This window comes from Wyeomyia smithii, chromosome 2, assembly GCF_029784165.1.
Source record: "Wyeomyia smithii strain HCP4-BCI-WySm-NY-G18 chromosome 2, ASM2978416v1, whole genome shotgun sequence".
NCBI classification, from domain to species: Eukaryota; Metazoa; Arthropoda; class Insecta; order Diptera; family Culicidae; genus Wyeomyia; species Wyeomyia smithii.
In genome coordinates, this window is record NC_073695.1 from 18,192,760 (window position 1) to 18,209,289 (window position 16,530).

General features: G+C 38.6%; 2 protein-coding genes across 3 annotated transcripts in view; one reads left to right on the top strand and one right to left on the bottom strand.

The window, feature by feature from the left end:
* Positions 1–7: 7 nt before the first annotated feature.
* LOC129723671 (mitochondrial intermediate peptidase) lies at positions 8–2,392 on the top strand. The gene is made up of 2 exons (XM_055678021.1): positions 8–264; positions 388–2,392. Exons 1-2 carry the CDS (start codon positions 127–129, stop codon positions 2,344–2,346), a joined length of 2,097 nt encoding a protein of 698 aa, XP_055533996.1. The 5' UTR covers positions 8–126; the 3' UTR covers positions 2,347–2,392.
* Positions 2,393–5,340: 2,948 nt separating this feature from the next.
* The window catches only part of LOC129723622 (ribonuclease P protein subunit p25-like protein), a 59,194-nt gene continuing 48,004 nt past the window's right edge, over positions 5,341–16,530 (bottom strand). For both annotated transcript variants that reach the window (XM_055677959.1, XM_055677958.1), the window contains 2 exons: positions 5,979–6,281; positions 5,341–5,918 (listed from right to left, as the gene is read on the bottom strand). In XM_055677959.1, coding sequence (XP_055533934.1) covers positions 5,423–5,918; positions 5,979–6,256 — 774 coding nt within the window. In that variant the 5' untranslated portion in view covers positions 6,257–6,281 and the 3' untranslated portion in view covers positions 5,341–5,422. The remainder of the gene's footprint in view (positions 5,919–5,978; positions 6,282–16,530) is intronic.

Genomic DNA, 16,530 nt, shown 5'->3' on the forward strand with positions numbered 1-16,530 from the left:
TCTGTCAGCTTTATGCTTATGTATGATAATTTTTCATCACACTGTTCGCGTTCGGACGGATTGCTCGTTTTGTTCGTAGAAAATACGATAAAAAATAATCAAAAGTAGCGTGATAGGCAATTCAAAATGCTTTCCGGGGTTAATCGAGTAGTCCAGCTACACAAGAAACAACAGTACCGGAAACTAGTTAGCACCTGGTCCCCCCTGACCACGGCATTCAACACTCGACCCGAAAAGCGGATTAACTTCACCAAAAATGAAGTGGTAAGTGATAAGCAAAATTACACAAGCAAAAATTCGGTCTTGAACTCTCCCAACTTTGAACTTATCCGCGAATCTGTGGAGCGTATTCATATAGTCTATTTTATACGTCGCGTTTTGTTTTAGGGTCTCTTCAATATTCCGGAACTAACATCGTTTGAAGGCTTTTATGCCCTCAAAGAAAAGGCCATATTCAAGACGGAAGATTTGATAGAGGAAGCCACCTCAGCGGGACGGACGCGTAAAATGGTCACTATATTCGATGAACTGTCCGATACGCTGTGCAAAGTGGCAGATTTGTCGGAGTTTATTCGTCTGGCGCATCCGCAGGCAAACTATAGCAACGCGGCGGAGACTGCATGCATCTCTATCAGTGGAATAGTAGAAAAGCTCAACACCCACAAGCCGCTGTACAAAGCGTTGAAACAGGTGGTTGAAGGAAGTGATCTGGTCCGGACAACGGATGTTGATAAGCATGTAGCAGAGCTGTTTCTTTTCGATTTCGAACAATGTGGTATTCATTTACAGGAAACAGCTCGGAAAAAGGTGGTCTACTTGAATGATTGTATTTTACAGCTTGGGCAACGCTTTATGGCCGGGGCTGTTCATCCGCGGACTATCAGAAAGAGCGTTCTCCCTGAGGCGATAAGACCGTTTTTCTCGACCGATGGAGATAACATTTTGGTATCCGGATTATATGCTGATTCGTCCAACAATATGGCACGTGAGGCTGCTTACAGACTTTTTCTCTATCCGGATCAAGAACAGGAGAAGTTGCTTGCGGAGCTGTTGCAAGCACGTCATGAGCTGGCCTCTGTTTGTGGCTTTCAAACCTATGCTCACCGAGCATTGAAGGCAAGCACAGTGGAAACCCCGGAAATGGTGAATGAGTTTCTGTGTACCTTGAACGACGAATTGAGACCACGAGCGGAGCGGGATTTTTCCCTGATGCAGCGAATGAAAAATGCTGAAAGCAGTTTCGTAGCTCCACTAGCGACATGGGATACACCCTATTTTACTTCAACGTTGAAGAAACGCTGTCTGCAAACATCCGCTTCGGAGTTTTCACCTTACTTTAGTCTTGGAGCTTGCATGGAAGGTCTCAATCTGTTGATGAATAGTCTGTATGGCATTAGTTTGGAGGTGACAGAAATGGAACCTGGTGAGAGCTGGTCTCACGATATATATAAACTGGCCGTGAAGCATGAATCCGAAGGCCTTCTAGGTTACATCTATTGCGATCTATTTGAGCGTCAAGGAAAGCCTAACCAAGACTGCCATTTTACTATCCAGGGAGGAAAGGTTATGCCAGACGACAGTTACCAGAATCCGATTGTGGTAGTGATGCTGAACCTTCCACAACCTCGTTGGTCTGGACCGACGTTACTGACGCCGTCTATGGTGGACAACTTATTCCATGAAATGGGACACGCAATGCATTCGATGCTGGCACGAACCGAGTATCAACATGTAACCGGAACACGGTGCAGCACAGATTTCGCTGAAGTACCATCAGTTCTAATGGAATACTTTGCAAGCGATCCACGAGTGCTGCGAACATTTACTAAGCACTTTCAAACTCAGGAGCCCATGCCGGAGGACATGTTGCAGCGCTTGTGTGCATCGAAGCATCTCTTCTCTGCTAGCGAAACACAATTGCAGGTGTTCTACTCTGCCTTGGATCAGGTCTATCACGGTGATCCGAGCCAACATCGCGAAAATACTACCGAAACATTACGGACAGTACAGGAACAATTTTACGGTTTGCCGTACGTTGAAAACACTGCCTGGCAACTGCGATTCAGCCATCTTGTCGGCTACGGAGCAAAATATTACTCGTATTTGATCTCCCGGGCGATAGCCTCTTGGATTTGGCAGACCTACTTCGAGAAAGATCCGCTTTGTCGAACACAGGGGGAAAAGTACCGTCGAGGGTGCCTGTCGTACGGTGGTGGCGTCCCGAGTCGGTTACTAGTTTCAAACTTCTTAGGTCGGGAAGTAACGCCGAGCAATTTGACTAAGAGTTTAGTGACCGAGATTGATGGATACAGTGAGCGGTTACAGGAATTCGAGAAGGATTATTAATGGGGATATGAATGATGAAATAAAGAAAAAAACATTGTGATAGCAAGTTTTCTGCTTCATTATTATATGGTTGAGAACAAAATATGTTTGATATGTTTGGGCACACCCTTAAAACTTTCTGCATGCTACGGTACCAATGTTCACCACTTTTGTATAAATTAGTGATGACACCGATACGTAAAACATGTTAAAAAGAGATTTCATGCTTCACTAAAAGCTATTATGCATTATAACTTTGTCTATGAATTGATAAAGAATCATTCGATAGTTTTAGATTTGTTATTTTGTATCTATTAACCGATTTTAATTGTATAAGCGAACTCCACTTCTGAATTGATAAGAATCTAAGGACAGGGTGGCGAAAATCAGGAAATTCATTTTTCAATCAGGGAATATCAGGGAAAACTGAAAAAATCAGGGAAAGTTTATTAACCGAAACGTGATTCTTTGGTAAACGGCTCTTTAACCCAAAAACGGATTTTTTCAGCATAAAAGGCTAATGCGGGACATCTACTGTTTAGTTTCATATCCGATCAATAATTTTTCACAGGAATTTCAGAGTTGCGTTTATCTACGTTGCACTTTTTTTGTGCTGAATGCTGAAAAATTTCAGGGAAATTAATGTTATGTTTCAGGGAAAACCAGGGAATTTAATTTTGTGAATATTCCAGCCACCCTGAAATAGGTTCTAGTTTAAGAGTAGTACTAGCGGACGACCGGTTTCGGACTCTGCTAAAATACTTCAAAAAAGTCTACTCGAGATCTGAAAAATATTAGCTCGCTCAGGCAAACAAATCTGCACATCGTATAGGTCTATTCAGGCTGAACGACTTGTTGATGCTAAATAGTAAATACTGAGAAATACCTAGCAGAGGTCAAACAGAATACCATCAACTTTTCCATTATCCACCGATCGATTGCATCAATTGGCATGATTGGGTGTTCTTTTAACACATTTTTGCGATAGCAGCGCCATTGTGTCCTGCGGCGGGTGTTGGAAGCTAGTTGTGAGATGAACCTCTAAGCTGGTCTCGAGCCAAGTATGATGACAGTTCTACAAGGTATGTTATTTACGTCGATGCATTAGTATTAGTGATCGTTATGAACTTTTTCCAATTTTGTATGAAATTTGAAATGATTTTGCATTTTAAACTAAACTTATAAAACATACTTTCCTGAAAAGTTATAGAAATGATGTTGAAACATGTTTTATTTGTGGGGAATACATAAACTTGCTGCGGTTTAGGTAAAATATGCTATTTTTCATCAATTTGCCGGTAACCTTTTTGCACTTTTCGTTTTTTTATTGTAGTCTAATAGCGCTTCTAAATTGAGTCGCTTATGTTTCATACAGTAACAAAAGTCATGAGCTATGACAATGACTAAGATTATGCTCCAACTATTAGAAATATAGCATTTTTTATATTTTATTTCGACATATTGTCGCAATTTTTCACACTAAATCTAAATTAATATCAATTTCTAGTGTGTTTCAACTGGAGATTCACTCTCCAATTAAAAAAATCAAATATAAAACAACACAAAACGAGAAATTTCCGAAAATGTTCCGAATTCCATACAAAAAACGAAAATTTTCATAACGAGATTTGTTTGTGTGCGTGGATAGATAAAAATGTGGCATACCTTGTATAACTGTCATCATACTTGGGGTCTCGAGGTATAATGCTGACCAATCATTGTGTGTTTAAATCCCGGGCCGGGACCGACTATTAGTAACAATAGGATCGTAGCACTATCTTCACAATTGTCCTGTATATTAACAGACTGCAAATTATGTGTCCAATAACCAGAAAGGTCAAGTTCAACTGTTAGCTCAAAAAATGTTAGTGTTAACTATGGGTTTTCTTTTTTGAGAAGAACGATAAGAAATGTTTTAAAAACTCACAAATACTGATGACTCATCGATATGTCCGAAGTCTCCATTAATGTTAATAGTCCAAAACATTCATCATCTATTTAAAAAGTTAGTATGTATGCCAATCTACTAACTGATAAAGTGATAGGAGGAGGGTCTGATTATTATTACAAGTCTCAAGGATTCAAAACGAGGAAGAAAAAAATATTAAAATATATGTATTTTCATTTTTTTAAATGTTGTTCAACAATCGTGATGTATTTGAAAAATACTTTTTGCTTACTCACATCTGAAAACGAATAATGTAATCAGAGTGATATTATCATTTGTATTATTCTTTTGAAAATATGTAATTACAACCAATAAAAAACAGTCACAGTCGGTTAGATCAATATTTTTAAATAAAAACAGCAATCAAATCCTATATAGTGCAAAACCTATCTTGAAGCTACGTCATTTTAAGTTGTACAAAATGGCATCTTCTGCCCATAGAAACATCTATGCAAAGTTTAGGCCAAATCAAAATTGGTCGATTAAATTGGTTGCCCTTTTTTGCGGAATAGAATGTTATGAGTCGTCCATACTAATAATACTGTAACCACATACATAACGTATGCATGTGCTGTAACTATAAAAATGCCGCCTTATCACACGAAATGACGGCCAGATTATCCGCAGAATTTTTATTTGCATTGTTTGTGGCGTATGAAATACTCAACACTATTTTCTGCAGGAAAGCTAGCGTACATAGGTACTAATATATTATCTCACAAAGTTCATTTCTGCTTGCTTTTAAAAGTAATACGCGTCTGATCGAAATTTACATGTGGAAAATTACCGCTCATTAGCGGTTGTTTATAACAGTTAACCGAAATGAGAAAGATGTGACGTGTAAACAAAATTTTATCTGGCAAAATCGATGCGACCCAGCAGCCAGACTCGTTTGTACCGTAAACACCTTACCTACTTGATAACCTCAGGGGGACTCAGTGTTTTTACTGATTATCACACTACATATTTGACTTCGCGTCGCTGGTGGTGCATTGTAAAAGAATCACATGATAGGACCTACCTTTTTTTAGGATTTCTTTTTATCGTTACTAGCATTGGAAAATCCATTCTAAGATAACCGGTGTATATCAGTTGGAACAAAGGACGTAATAACGTCCCTCTCCGTGCATACAATGTTCACACTGTTTGTCATGCCATTTCGGACTGCCCAGAGGACGTACTTTTAGCCGAAGCATCACTTTCGGGAACATTTACTTTGGAACTGTGTTTATCATTATTAGCTTTTTTACTGTTTCGCAGGCCACTCCCACTTGGATGGTTATTTTGCTTAGTCCGTGCCTCATCATTGCCTGGTTTACTAAATTTGTCCTTGTTTTTATTTTTGTTCCTATTGTTGATGTTACCATTGCTATTTTCTCCAGCACTTTTACTATCGGAATAATGCTTATTGGGTCTTTTCTTTAACTGTGGACCGGAAAAATAGTTCGAACTTTTGCGATTTTCTCCATTTCTGAACTCGGAATTGCCTTCCATCCAGAATGTGGTTCGCGTTTTCGAATGTTGGTAACCTGCTGTTTTCGGGTCGATTGCATCCAGAGACAACAGAATGTGAATGCTTGGTATCTTTCTGGTTGCTACAATCTGTTCCAGACCCTCTTGTTGGGGGTCCCAATATTCTTCCACCCTGAAAACGCGTTAATTATATTTTGATAAAATAATTACATTTTCGAACAAAGGCACTTACTTGCTATAACACACCCGCGTAACCTGATGCAACTCAAAGTCCTTCTTCATAATTTCGGCGCAGCTGATGGTCTTTCCGGTACCACCACCGGATCCACTCCAAACTATGGATCGATACTCTCCTGCCTCCAGTGCCTTTTTCGCATAATCCACGAGGTTAAAAATGCGTGAGCCACCTTTCACGTGCATCCACAAAAACTGCTCCGGCAATACTTCGATAGGAATTTGCTCCTTGGACAGTTCTTCTTCGACATTTTTACCCTTCTTGTAGTGCATCATCTTCGATTCGTATTCACAGACACGGCTGAAAATAGACGACAGATTTTATCGATTACAAAACAGAATTCTCTCGCAGTCACAATGAGTTTATCGTCAGCCGGCAGCAATGAATGGCGCGAGGCTTTCAACTGACAAAGTTGTCCTAGCTTCTCCTCCAGAGCCAGTAATATAGTATCTCGCAAAATACGACTTTGTTCCCGGCGGGAGTGGGAGATTGGAATTCGGACTGGAATGTGGCCTCTTTATTATCGTCTTGTTTGCCATTTGCCATTGCCGCCGGTATGATGGTGTCGGCAGTTCTGGTAATGTTTAATCATACACAGACGCCTCTATGTGGAATCTCTTTTATCTATTTTACTGTTCGCAAAGTGGATCAAAATCTATGGAAGAATTGATTTTACTGTGGGTATAAGTCAATGCTTTTTGAACTGTTTTACAAAAAATTTATTCAGAGTTTTTACTGTTGATCCACCAATCTAATTATGAAATCATAAAATTAAAATCTTGAATTAAGAGATTTAAAACATTCAAAAGAGCATACTCAAAAATAATCTACTTACTTTCGGTTTGTATGAAAATTGGAAAACTTGGAAAATAACAGACTCATCTCTTCTTTTGTTGAAAGTGAATATCACAAAAGAACTATTGAAGAAAAACTGTAAACTTTAAAAGAAACGAAGCCCTCCACAGCATTACCCCACCACGAAATTTTCTGATGTATGTGGTAAAAAATAAGTAAAAATCCAAAAGAAAAATCTGAATTATAAGCAATAAGCATTATTGAATAGTCTCCAGTTTTTTTTTAATTTAAAACAAATCAGTCAATTCTTGTTTGTTCAGCACAACTGCATCTTGCATTTTAGTAGTTCATAAAATATCTAAAGAACCGCGTTTAATAATTTATTTATTTATTTATTTAATAATTTACATCATCTGACAGTTGTCTTAATGAATTGAAAGTTAAAAAGAACTTAGCCTAGCAATTTTCTGCTTAAAAATGTGCGCTGGTTTGCCGAAGTTGAAAACTTGTTCAACACTTGTGAAAGTTCTGATCATGTACGCAGCAGGCTCGATGTAACCGTAGTTCGTACGGTGGAACGGATTTTGTAGCATTGAAGTAGACCTCAGCATGCGTTGTGAAGCTCGAAAATTAATTGTAGACAGCAATTTCGGAGAATCTATTTCGCCATTTAAAATTTTAGCAACGAATAATGCCTGCTGTATCTTGCGACGACGTTCAAGCGTATCAAGTCCAAGCTAACGACAGCGATCCGAATAAGGAGGAAGATTAGCTGGATCACGCCAGGGTAAATCTCTTAAGGCCAAACGGATAAATCTTCTCTGCACACGCTCCAATCTTAAATTCCAAGATAGCTGATACGGGGTCCAAACCACGCTTGCATTTTCTAGTATGGGACGTACTAACGAGCAATATAACGCTTTCAAGCAATGGGGGTCCTTGAAATCACGTCCAATTTTTGCGTTAAATCGAGTTGTCTAGTGGCTTTAGAAACTATCGCCGTACGGTGACTCTCAAAAGTCAGTCTTTGGTTCAAGGTAACGCCAAGATCGTTTACGTGATCGACTCTTTTTAGTTGATGCCCGTCAATGGCGTACGTAAAAATTATCGGTGATTGAGTCCGGTGAAATGTGATCACTTCATATTTTGCTGTGCTCAGTGTCAAGGCATTTAGTTTACACCACGTCACAAAGCAGTCCAGTAGCGACTGTAAACGGTAGCAATCTTCGATATTACGAATCGTCAGATAAATTTTTAAATCATCGGCATAAACAAGTCTGCAGCCTATTCCTAGGGCACTAGCAGCGTCGTTGAAAAAAATTATGAAAAGTAGCGGCCCGAGATTACTGCCCTGCGGCACACCAGATTTGTTCGTAAAGGAAGCTGAGATAACAGAACCCAGCTTAACCTGCAACGTTCTATCACACAAAAAGTCCGAACAATCAAAACGGTCGAGCTCATATGCCAAAAAGGATAAATTGTTCAATCTTGTGATAAACCCGCCAAATTCTCGTCGAAGTTGAACCTAACGATCCGCATACTTCCGTTACGGATGTCCGACCCAGAATCTGGGAGTGGAAATATCAGTTTTAAATAGTGTCTTCTTGATGAAAAAACCGTTTTATATGTTTGATAATATCAAAACAATGCAAAACAAGTTTTGCTTCAAAATTTGAATAGTTTTTCCAGATTCCAGACAGTATCCAAAGTTTTCAATCAGTATTCTAACTTCCTGTAATATGAATGTGTTTCTTGTGATTCATGTTCATGTTTAGTTCAATTTATTTTGGCCGGAATTTTCCACACCTCGGAAGCATAATTCAATCCGTTACCTGGTCCAGACAACTCTGCTCCGTTTCGGTCTGAAATAAAATCGGACTACACAAATTGTAGTCTAACCGGACTTCGGACTGGGCACTCCACACTCTACCCGGTCTGATGGTAAACATTGCCAATCGTAAAATTTGAAACCGGGGCTGACGGTTGATCCGCTCCATTCTCTCAATGTTTTTTTCGCGAATAGAATCTCTCAGTATCGTTGATAGACATCGATTTTAAATGAGGCGACTCTCGAAGCGGGATTTCTAACGCTGTAATTCCTTCAATGCATTTGTTGCTTTAGAGTAGAACCTCCCCTGTTTTTAGTTTTTCGATCGTTGTGTAAACGGCTCGAATAAGTATCATAGAATCGGTGTATTCCATCACTCGACCTTGCATTGCTTCTCTTGCTGGTTTGATCATTTGTTTGTTATCGGTCGAATCGTTTCGTGGAAAGAAGCTGGTATGGGTTCCACTACAGTGTTCCAAGAAGTCCATCATCATACATAACATGGCTTGAACGCCGGTCATAGTCCTAGTCTAATTTTTCTGCGGTCTGCTTCATTTTTGTTTTGTACTTCTATAAAGACTTTCTTGAAATCCGGGAAAATGGTTGCACACTCAAGACATTTGAACATTTGGAGAAATTGAATGAAAGATACACAGTTTTGCGAATCAATCGCGGTCTTCATGTTGAGCTCGTGTACAAATACCCAGCCGTAAACTGTGTATTAGAAAGCCAATGAAAATCGTGTTTTCGAATTTCGTTTAGCAATAGGGCTCAAAGTTGCGGCTTCTCGAAAAAAGTCATTAGCCCTACTGTTAAACAAAAGTCGAAGGTCAAGTTTTCCCCATATTTTATATTGGCACCTGCTCAAAAATTTCTAATCGCCAGAAAGTCGATTTTTTCCAAGAACTCGACGTTTCACACATTTTTAAGACTCTTGGCATAAAAAAATCGATATCAACGATTTTATGAACCACTGTTTTTCCTTTTATAAGGAGGTTTTTAGCAATAAGGCTGGTTCGCCACTGTCACAGAAACAGAAATTAAAAAGTTTATATCCTTGCTTTGATATCCTACTCGGAAAAGCGGACTCTAACGCTTATTCGAAAATAGATGAGCTCCCGAATCTTTTGGTGCTAAAATTAACAAAATAGGAGGAAAATTGCAAAAGTTATAAGAATTTTAATTTGTGAGTACCCGGGTACTCCGTTAGACGCGCAGGTATTTTTTTGTCGAGTCCATAACAGTTTTAAACTGCTCTCTCTGCGTTTAATTACATAAAAAATCTCTGCCACCCTGCCCCCACGCAAAACGGAGTAGCTATATATGGCTCTGCGTGGGAAGCTCTGAGTAGTGTTTATCGAGAAAAACGTGAAAATCTACGCCACACGCATACTATAAGACCGAGGTTGTGGAGAAATTGTGGTCCCGGCACTTCGGGATTTCTACGAGAAGGGTCACTACGTCTTTCAACAGAACGGCGCGGCGGCCCATGCGGCGGATATCTTTCAAGCGTGGTGTAGGAAAAATTGAACTGATTTCCTCGAAAAGATTTTATGGCCTCCCAGCTGTTCGGATCCTAATCCTCTGGACTTTTATGTATGGTCGTACGTGCTGGCCAAGCAGAGCTAACATAAAGTGAGCACTATGGATTGATTTTTTCAAGAAATGTCTGAAGCATTAAAAAGGGGGAGGGGGTCGGTTCAGCTTGGTTTAAAAAAAGAGAATAATAGCTGGTTTAAATCGGATCCACATGGTGTAGTATGATATTTTACATTTTACTGACATTTGCCTGTTGGTGGCCCCAAAAGCATTATATTGTCTGTTGGTTTAAATCGGTCGCAAATCAGGAAACTTAAATAATTCTGTGCTCTATTGGAACAAACCACGCACATGGCTGCAACACTTATCAAGGTGAATCCTGATTTAACGTACCCTTCTCTACTAACAATAATCTCCTTTCTGTGATCTTTCAGGAGATGCATAGGTTAAAGCTGTATTAATGTGTTTACGAATAAATCAGGTAAAAGAGTCAAAGGATCGGACACGGGTTAATGAGACGAAAATGTGTAGTTTTCCCCGCTCTTTAACCTAACTTTCTTATCTTTCACTAGTATGGCGGTCGCCTCTTCGGACGGAAGGGGGAAAGCTTTATACAGGCAAATGCATACCAGGAGAAGAGTAATTATTTTGTAAGTATGACTCAATACGCGAGACAGACGAAACAGCGGATGATGAGAAACAAAAAAAAAACAGAAATGATGATGATTTGAATGTGCACATCGATGGGAAAGAGAGAAAAAAAAAGAGTTTGTAAATCGGATAGGAGCGCTTTATATACGAAACCAAGTTGCGCATTATTTGTTTGTATTATTTGTAAATATTTACGAGACGCAATTTAAGAGACGTAGAGATTCAAAGAAAGAAATGCTCCCCAATAAACAAATTGAGAAGCAACATTAATTGTTTTTGCGTGAATTTAACGCTATTGTAACATAAGAAGCGATGACAAAAATAATCTCATTAAGAGTAACAACAAGGAAAAAGAAAAGATATACATCCTTGAATGTTATTTCTGAAAATAGTATGGCTCTGTTTTGAAGAAATTCATCTGACCGGTTACATCCGATATTATGGACATTTTAGTAGGCAAAAGAAATTTTGGTTAACCAAAAATCACTAAAAAACAGTGTATAAAAACGGGCATAGAGGTGTAAGTAAAAGCCTAGAAAAGATAATAGGAATGTAAGCAGCCCGTTCGCGAGTGTATACTAGATTTACACAGCAAGTCGGAGAATACAAAGAAAAAGAAAATGCACCATTGGTTAGAACGGCCAGTAGGATAAAAGAGATAGGCAGTGGATCTATTTCTATAATTGGAGCTACATTACGGGCCAGATGTTCACCCTGAGAAAATCATTCATCATTCTGCTCAAAACACAATATTTCAATCAAAGATATTCATAATAGTCGACATTGACTAATGCCTTTCCTTTTTATAGTGATTTTATATTAGTTTTCAGTCATTGAAGACTACAGTTTTCTGGAATTTTACAGCAGCAGAAGCTTAAATTCGACACGGCGAAAATCACATCACATTGCTTTGCAGTTGAGGGTACCCAGCAAACAAATTGGTTCATATAACTCACGCTCAACTCTGTTAAGTGAACCCTTATTTGGTAAAAAATGACCATATAAGATGCATGAAATGCGCCTATGTGCACAAATCTGGAGGCCATATACGTACATTGTAAGAAAAAATTGGTTACGATTTTTTATAACTTCGCATGCTCTCTTAAAGGGCCCCATTGAAACTTTAAGTTGCATTCTATACGACTTAGAGAATTGACGCATTTTACAATTTTGTATGACACGTTAAATGGCTTCATATATAACCTGATACTGCGTTTTATAGGATTTAAGTTTTATACGATATAAACAAATTTAATTTTGCATTTTATGTAATTTCAAACTTGACATGCACATTTGAGCGACTTAAAATAAACATCCTTGTACGACTTCTGGTTTGCTGGGTAAACTTATTTTGATTGTTTCTCAAACCTATATAATATCTCGAAATGCAAAAAAATCCGTTGGTGTGTGACTGGTATAAATATTTTGTACAAATATCAATAGTTTATAATTTACAATTCTTTTGAAGAAATTTGTTAAAGTCGAAATAGAAAGCTTGAGAAAATCGAGCGTGAATGCGGCGAGTAGAGATAAAAACGACGAATGTTGATAAAATCGAAACAGTACTGTATCAACATAAAGTGTAATTTTTTACGTGGATTTTGAGAATCATACGGATTTAGATTTAGTGAAATTCACACGGTGTTTTGTGTATGTTTCGGTAATTGGTTGGTTTTCATGCAAACTTTGGAACGATTATGTTTAGAAAATCCTTTGTATATGCTATTAAATGAAAATATTGCTTATAATTTAAATTTGGCTACAATCTGCATTTTTTTTTTCATCTATTGCTACAATCTGCATTTGATTCATTGCGTTCAAAAAATAGTTGAAAACCCAGCGTTTCTCGTAAAAGTTTAAATGACCATGTGCATTTCCTACTTAAAGTCAAGATAAATCTTCAACCTTTCTATCAAAACATGAGTGAAAACGAAAGAGTAAAACTATGTATTAGGTAGGGTTTCGAATGCCTCCGGCAGTGATTTTCTTTAGCAGGTCTTTGCATAAGATCGCTGCAGAGAACCACTGCCGAAGACGTTCGATACCCTATAACAATTAAAAATCCTCCCTATTTGATGATTTATTATTTTTTCCTCGAGACCAAATAGCGCTCAAATTCGCATAAACTAAAGCTGATGGACGATGAATTGGAAAAAAGTCTAATTTGCTTATTAAACAGTATGCAAAAGAGGAACGTGCCAGTGATAATGAACATTACCGGTCGCGGTCGGTCGGCGTACATACACGATTTCTACGGAAGCCAAATTTTTTCTCAGATTTTTTTTTCTGCTCGCATTTTTCCCCTTCATCAGCAGTTTATTTTGCCATCAAGTGGAATGGTGTAAATGATATTTCAATAAATTCAATTAACTTCCCATCCGTTGTTTCCGTCGATCCGGACCGCTCGTCTTCGCGCTGCTGTCAATATAACGAGTGGGACGAGCAAAGTAAGAAGCAGGGTGATGATTGTTCAGCATAATTATACCGTGACGCGGGAAATTTCGCTAAACTAAATAATGGTGGAAAAGTTCTGTAATGTCCTTTAGCGGTGATTAATGCTTAGGCCATTCTCCTTTGCTTCGGACTACGGTTTTGAATCTATATCAAATAATATTGAACTGGAAGTTCAGTTTTAACCAATTTACACAACCTGATTAGAGTTTGACGTCTTTTGTGTATTTATTAACCGACAGCAACGTGCTTGAAGTCGAGGGTAAAAGACGCGAGAGGGTAATTGAATCGCATCTCATATGCGGAACGAAGCTTCTGTTGAAGTCGTTGACTATTGGAGAGATTCTTTAGCCCTCGTATCTACGGTTGGCTGTGGTGAAGCAATGATGCCGCTAATAGCGTTTATTTCATTATTATATTGGCGGAGTTCGCCTGTTGCTGACGCCTTTCTTACTATCGTGTGAAATCGAATTTTTCCCCCGTGCAGTTACAAGAGTTCATCCTTTTGCGAAACGACATGATTGGTTTTAAAGGTTTGCTTACATTTCTCCGACTGTCAAGAATATACGGGGGAGTATGAAGCGGTTTGTCGGAAAGGAATTTAGCCAAAATATTGTCATGGTTATTTTAACCCATTATTTTTTTCTATCACAAACGAAAGTCATACATAAATCTCATAATAGGATTTTTATTACTGAAAGGTATAAACTCTAGCCTATTCAGTGTCCTCCACGCTCCTGACGGCAGCAGCACGCAATTCACCATTGTAATGATCCATTGTCATTGAAATCATCATTCAGTTATTTAATTTGCCACCCACAATCGGAGCAGGGATGGCTGGCTGGCTTGTACTGAACTCATACATGCGGACGTGAGGTACGAATGTTATTGCGCCAGTATGGAATCAAATTATTTCGAAGCTCGACTGCAGTTCCATACTAATCGACATTCAAGTAGGAAAACTTCTACTAAATACTGGCGCGTTGCAAACGATTGCCTTTTAAAAGCGGAAAACATGGCATCATGAGTATGCAGCTCGGTTCACCATCGTGCGTCGTACTCATCACCCCGGCGGAAGGTGGAAAGTTATGGAGAAGACGCACAAGAATTTCATTCAAGAATTTTTCTCGCCAAGTTGTTCTGCGTGGGCGATCGACCATCAAGCGACCATTTCACCGGTGCGTTGCGAGTGTGTGAAGAGAAAGTTCCGATATGAGCAGTTTTTTCACTGTACAACGATATGACAACGACTTTGATCAATTGCGAGCTCGACGGGTCTGGACTGCAGAATGTTGGACTTGAAGGAGCTTAGTAGCGTGACAATTTTTGGACCGTTTTGGCCTATTTTTAGTTTCATCAGAGACCTTAAAGAAGGAGTTTTTTTATAAAGTGTTACAGCTCTATAATGTTTTGCATTTATTTAAAAGTAAGTTTGGGATGAGAAAAAAAAAATTACCGATACTTGACAGGAGTAACTAACGAGACTCGGTAAGGAAGAGCAGTTAAGAAAAGGGTAAAAAAGCAAAGCCTTGGTGCTACATTCCGTATCGCAACTCGACCTTCTGTTTATTGTACACAGACTTCGCAGCCAACTGTTAAGTGTACAGGACAATTGCGGGGCTAGCGCTACGATCCTACTGACTCTCCCGAGCCGAGACTCGAACCCTCGACGACTGGCTTGTTAGGCCAGCATCGTACCCCGACACCAGCTGGGAGCGTAAGAAAAGGGTAAAAGTATAAAAAAATCCGTCCCTTACGACGGTGACAAAGAACTTTCTTTCCCGTCACAGTCGTTAGAGATGCAGAAGTAAACTCAGTCTCTGGTAACAAAGATACAGAGTTTCACAAAAAAATGTCCTCTTTTTAATATTTTTAATATTGGTTCATTTTTGATCTTGTTGAAACTTCGCATAGACTATGCTATGGGCAGAAGATGCCATTTTACGTAAAAAATCTGCCTTTTTTCAAAAAACTACAAAAGATTACCCAAACATGGAGAAATTAGAAAAAATAAAGTTAGAATTTTTTTGAAACAATTTTTTTTTCACAGGGTATATTTTTCTGGAAGGACAAAATTATCATCTACAACTTTCCTAAAGACACTACGTCAATCAAACAAACCGTTGTGATTGTAAAAATATTTTTTATTCCCCATAGAGTGTTCTATTGGAGATTAAAAACTTTTTTACAGCCAAAACGGTTTGTTTGACTGGTATAGTGTTTTTGACAAAGTTGTAAATAGTAATTTCCTTCCAAAGAGGTATCTAAAGTTAGTAGTTTGTTCTTTGTGCAATTTCACTAGCTTAGATCTATCATGGACAACTGCTTTATTTCTGATTAGTTCGAATTGACTCAGTTGGGCATAAGTTTTTGAATAGATATTTTATTTATTTTTTTTTGAACAATATTTGACTGTTAACGCATTGTGAATGCTGATGGTTTTTCCATTATCACCTCAATCACAGGCACTTTTCATATCTACTTTTTTTCAGTGTTCTGTTTTACTTGAATTTGTGATTGTTCTTTCAATTTCTAATTATAAGCATTGTATCGCGAAGATTTTGAACGTTCACTGATCTTTGATTACCACTCCAAATATCCTCCACTTAGTAAAATTGTTTTCTCTCAATCCATTCCCCACGGAGAGAAATTAATTTTTACCTCAAAAAATCACATTCAAACTTTCATTACTTGTCGGCTACAAGCACAGCTGGCACAAACTGTATTCAAAATGAAAGATGAATCTCTTTTAAAATAATATAATGTTTAGTATGGAATCAAAAGACGAACGCAAAACATTTAACCACACTTGAGCTTTGTGTTTTGAATAATTGCGCAGAATGTATGGAGTTTACTAAAAGCTATAAATATTGACAGATGAGTTTTCCATATCTCTATTTTAAATTCATTGCAATCGTTTGGAGCAAACAACTTTTCCAACAACTCATTCATAAATGTCCCGTTTACGAACACATCTAGAAACGCGTACCTTTCTGGTGGCTCGCGGGATCGACGAACCCAACTTGTGCCCAAACCAAGAGGAAACAACCGCCACTCGGTACCACCGAAGGAATGGTGAACATATTTGAAACGCCAATCGAGTCGTCCCTTTTTCGCTTCTCTAGTCCTGCATTTCTTTCGCCTAATAGACGGAACCGGAACGAGCACGGGAAGGGGGTTTGATAAAAGTCCTCTCACTAGGATGACGGTAGTCTTGCTCCATATAATATAAACGTTGAGCGATATCGAAACGATGATGATGCGTTTGCTTGCGTTTGCCTGTTG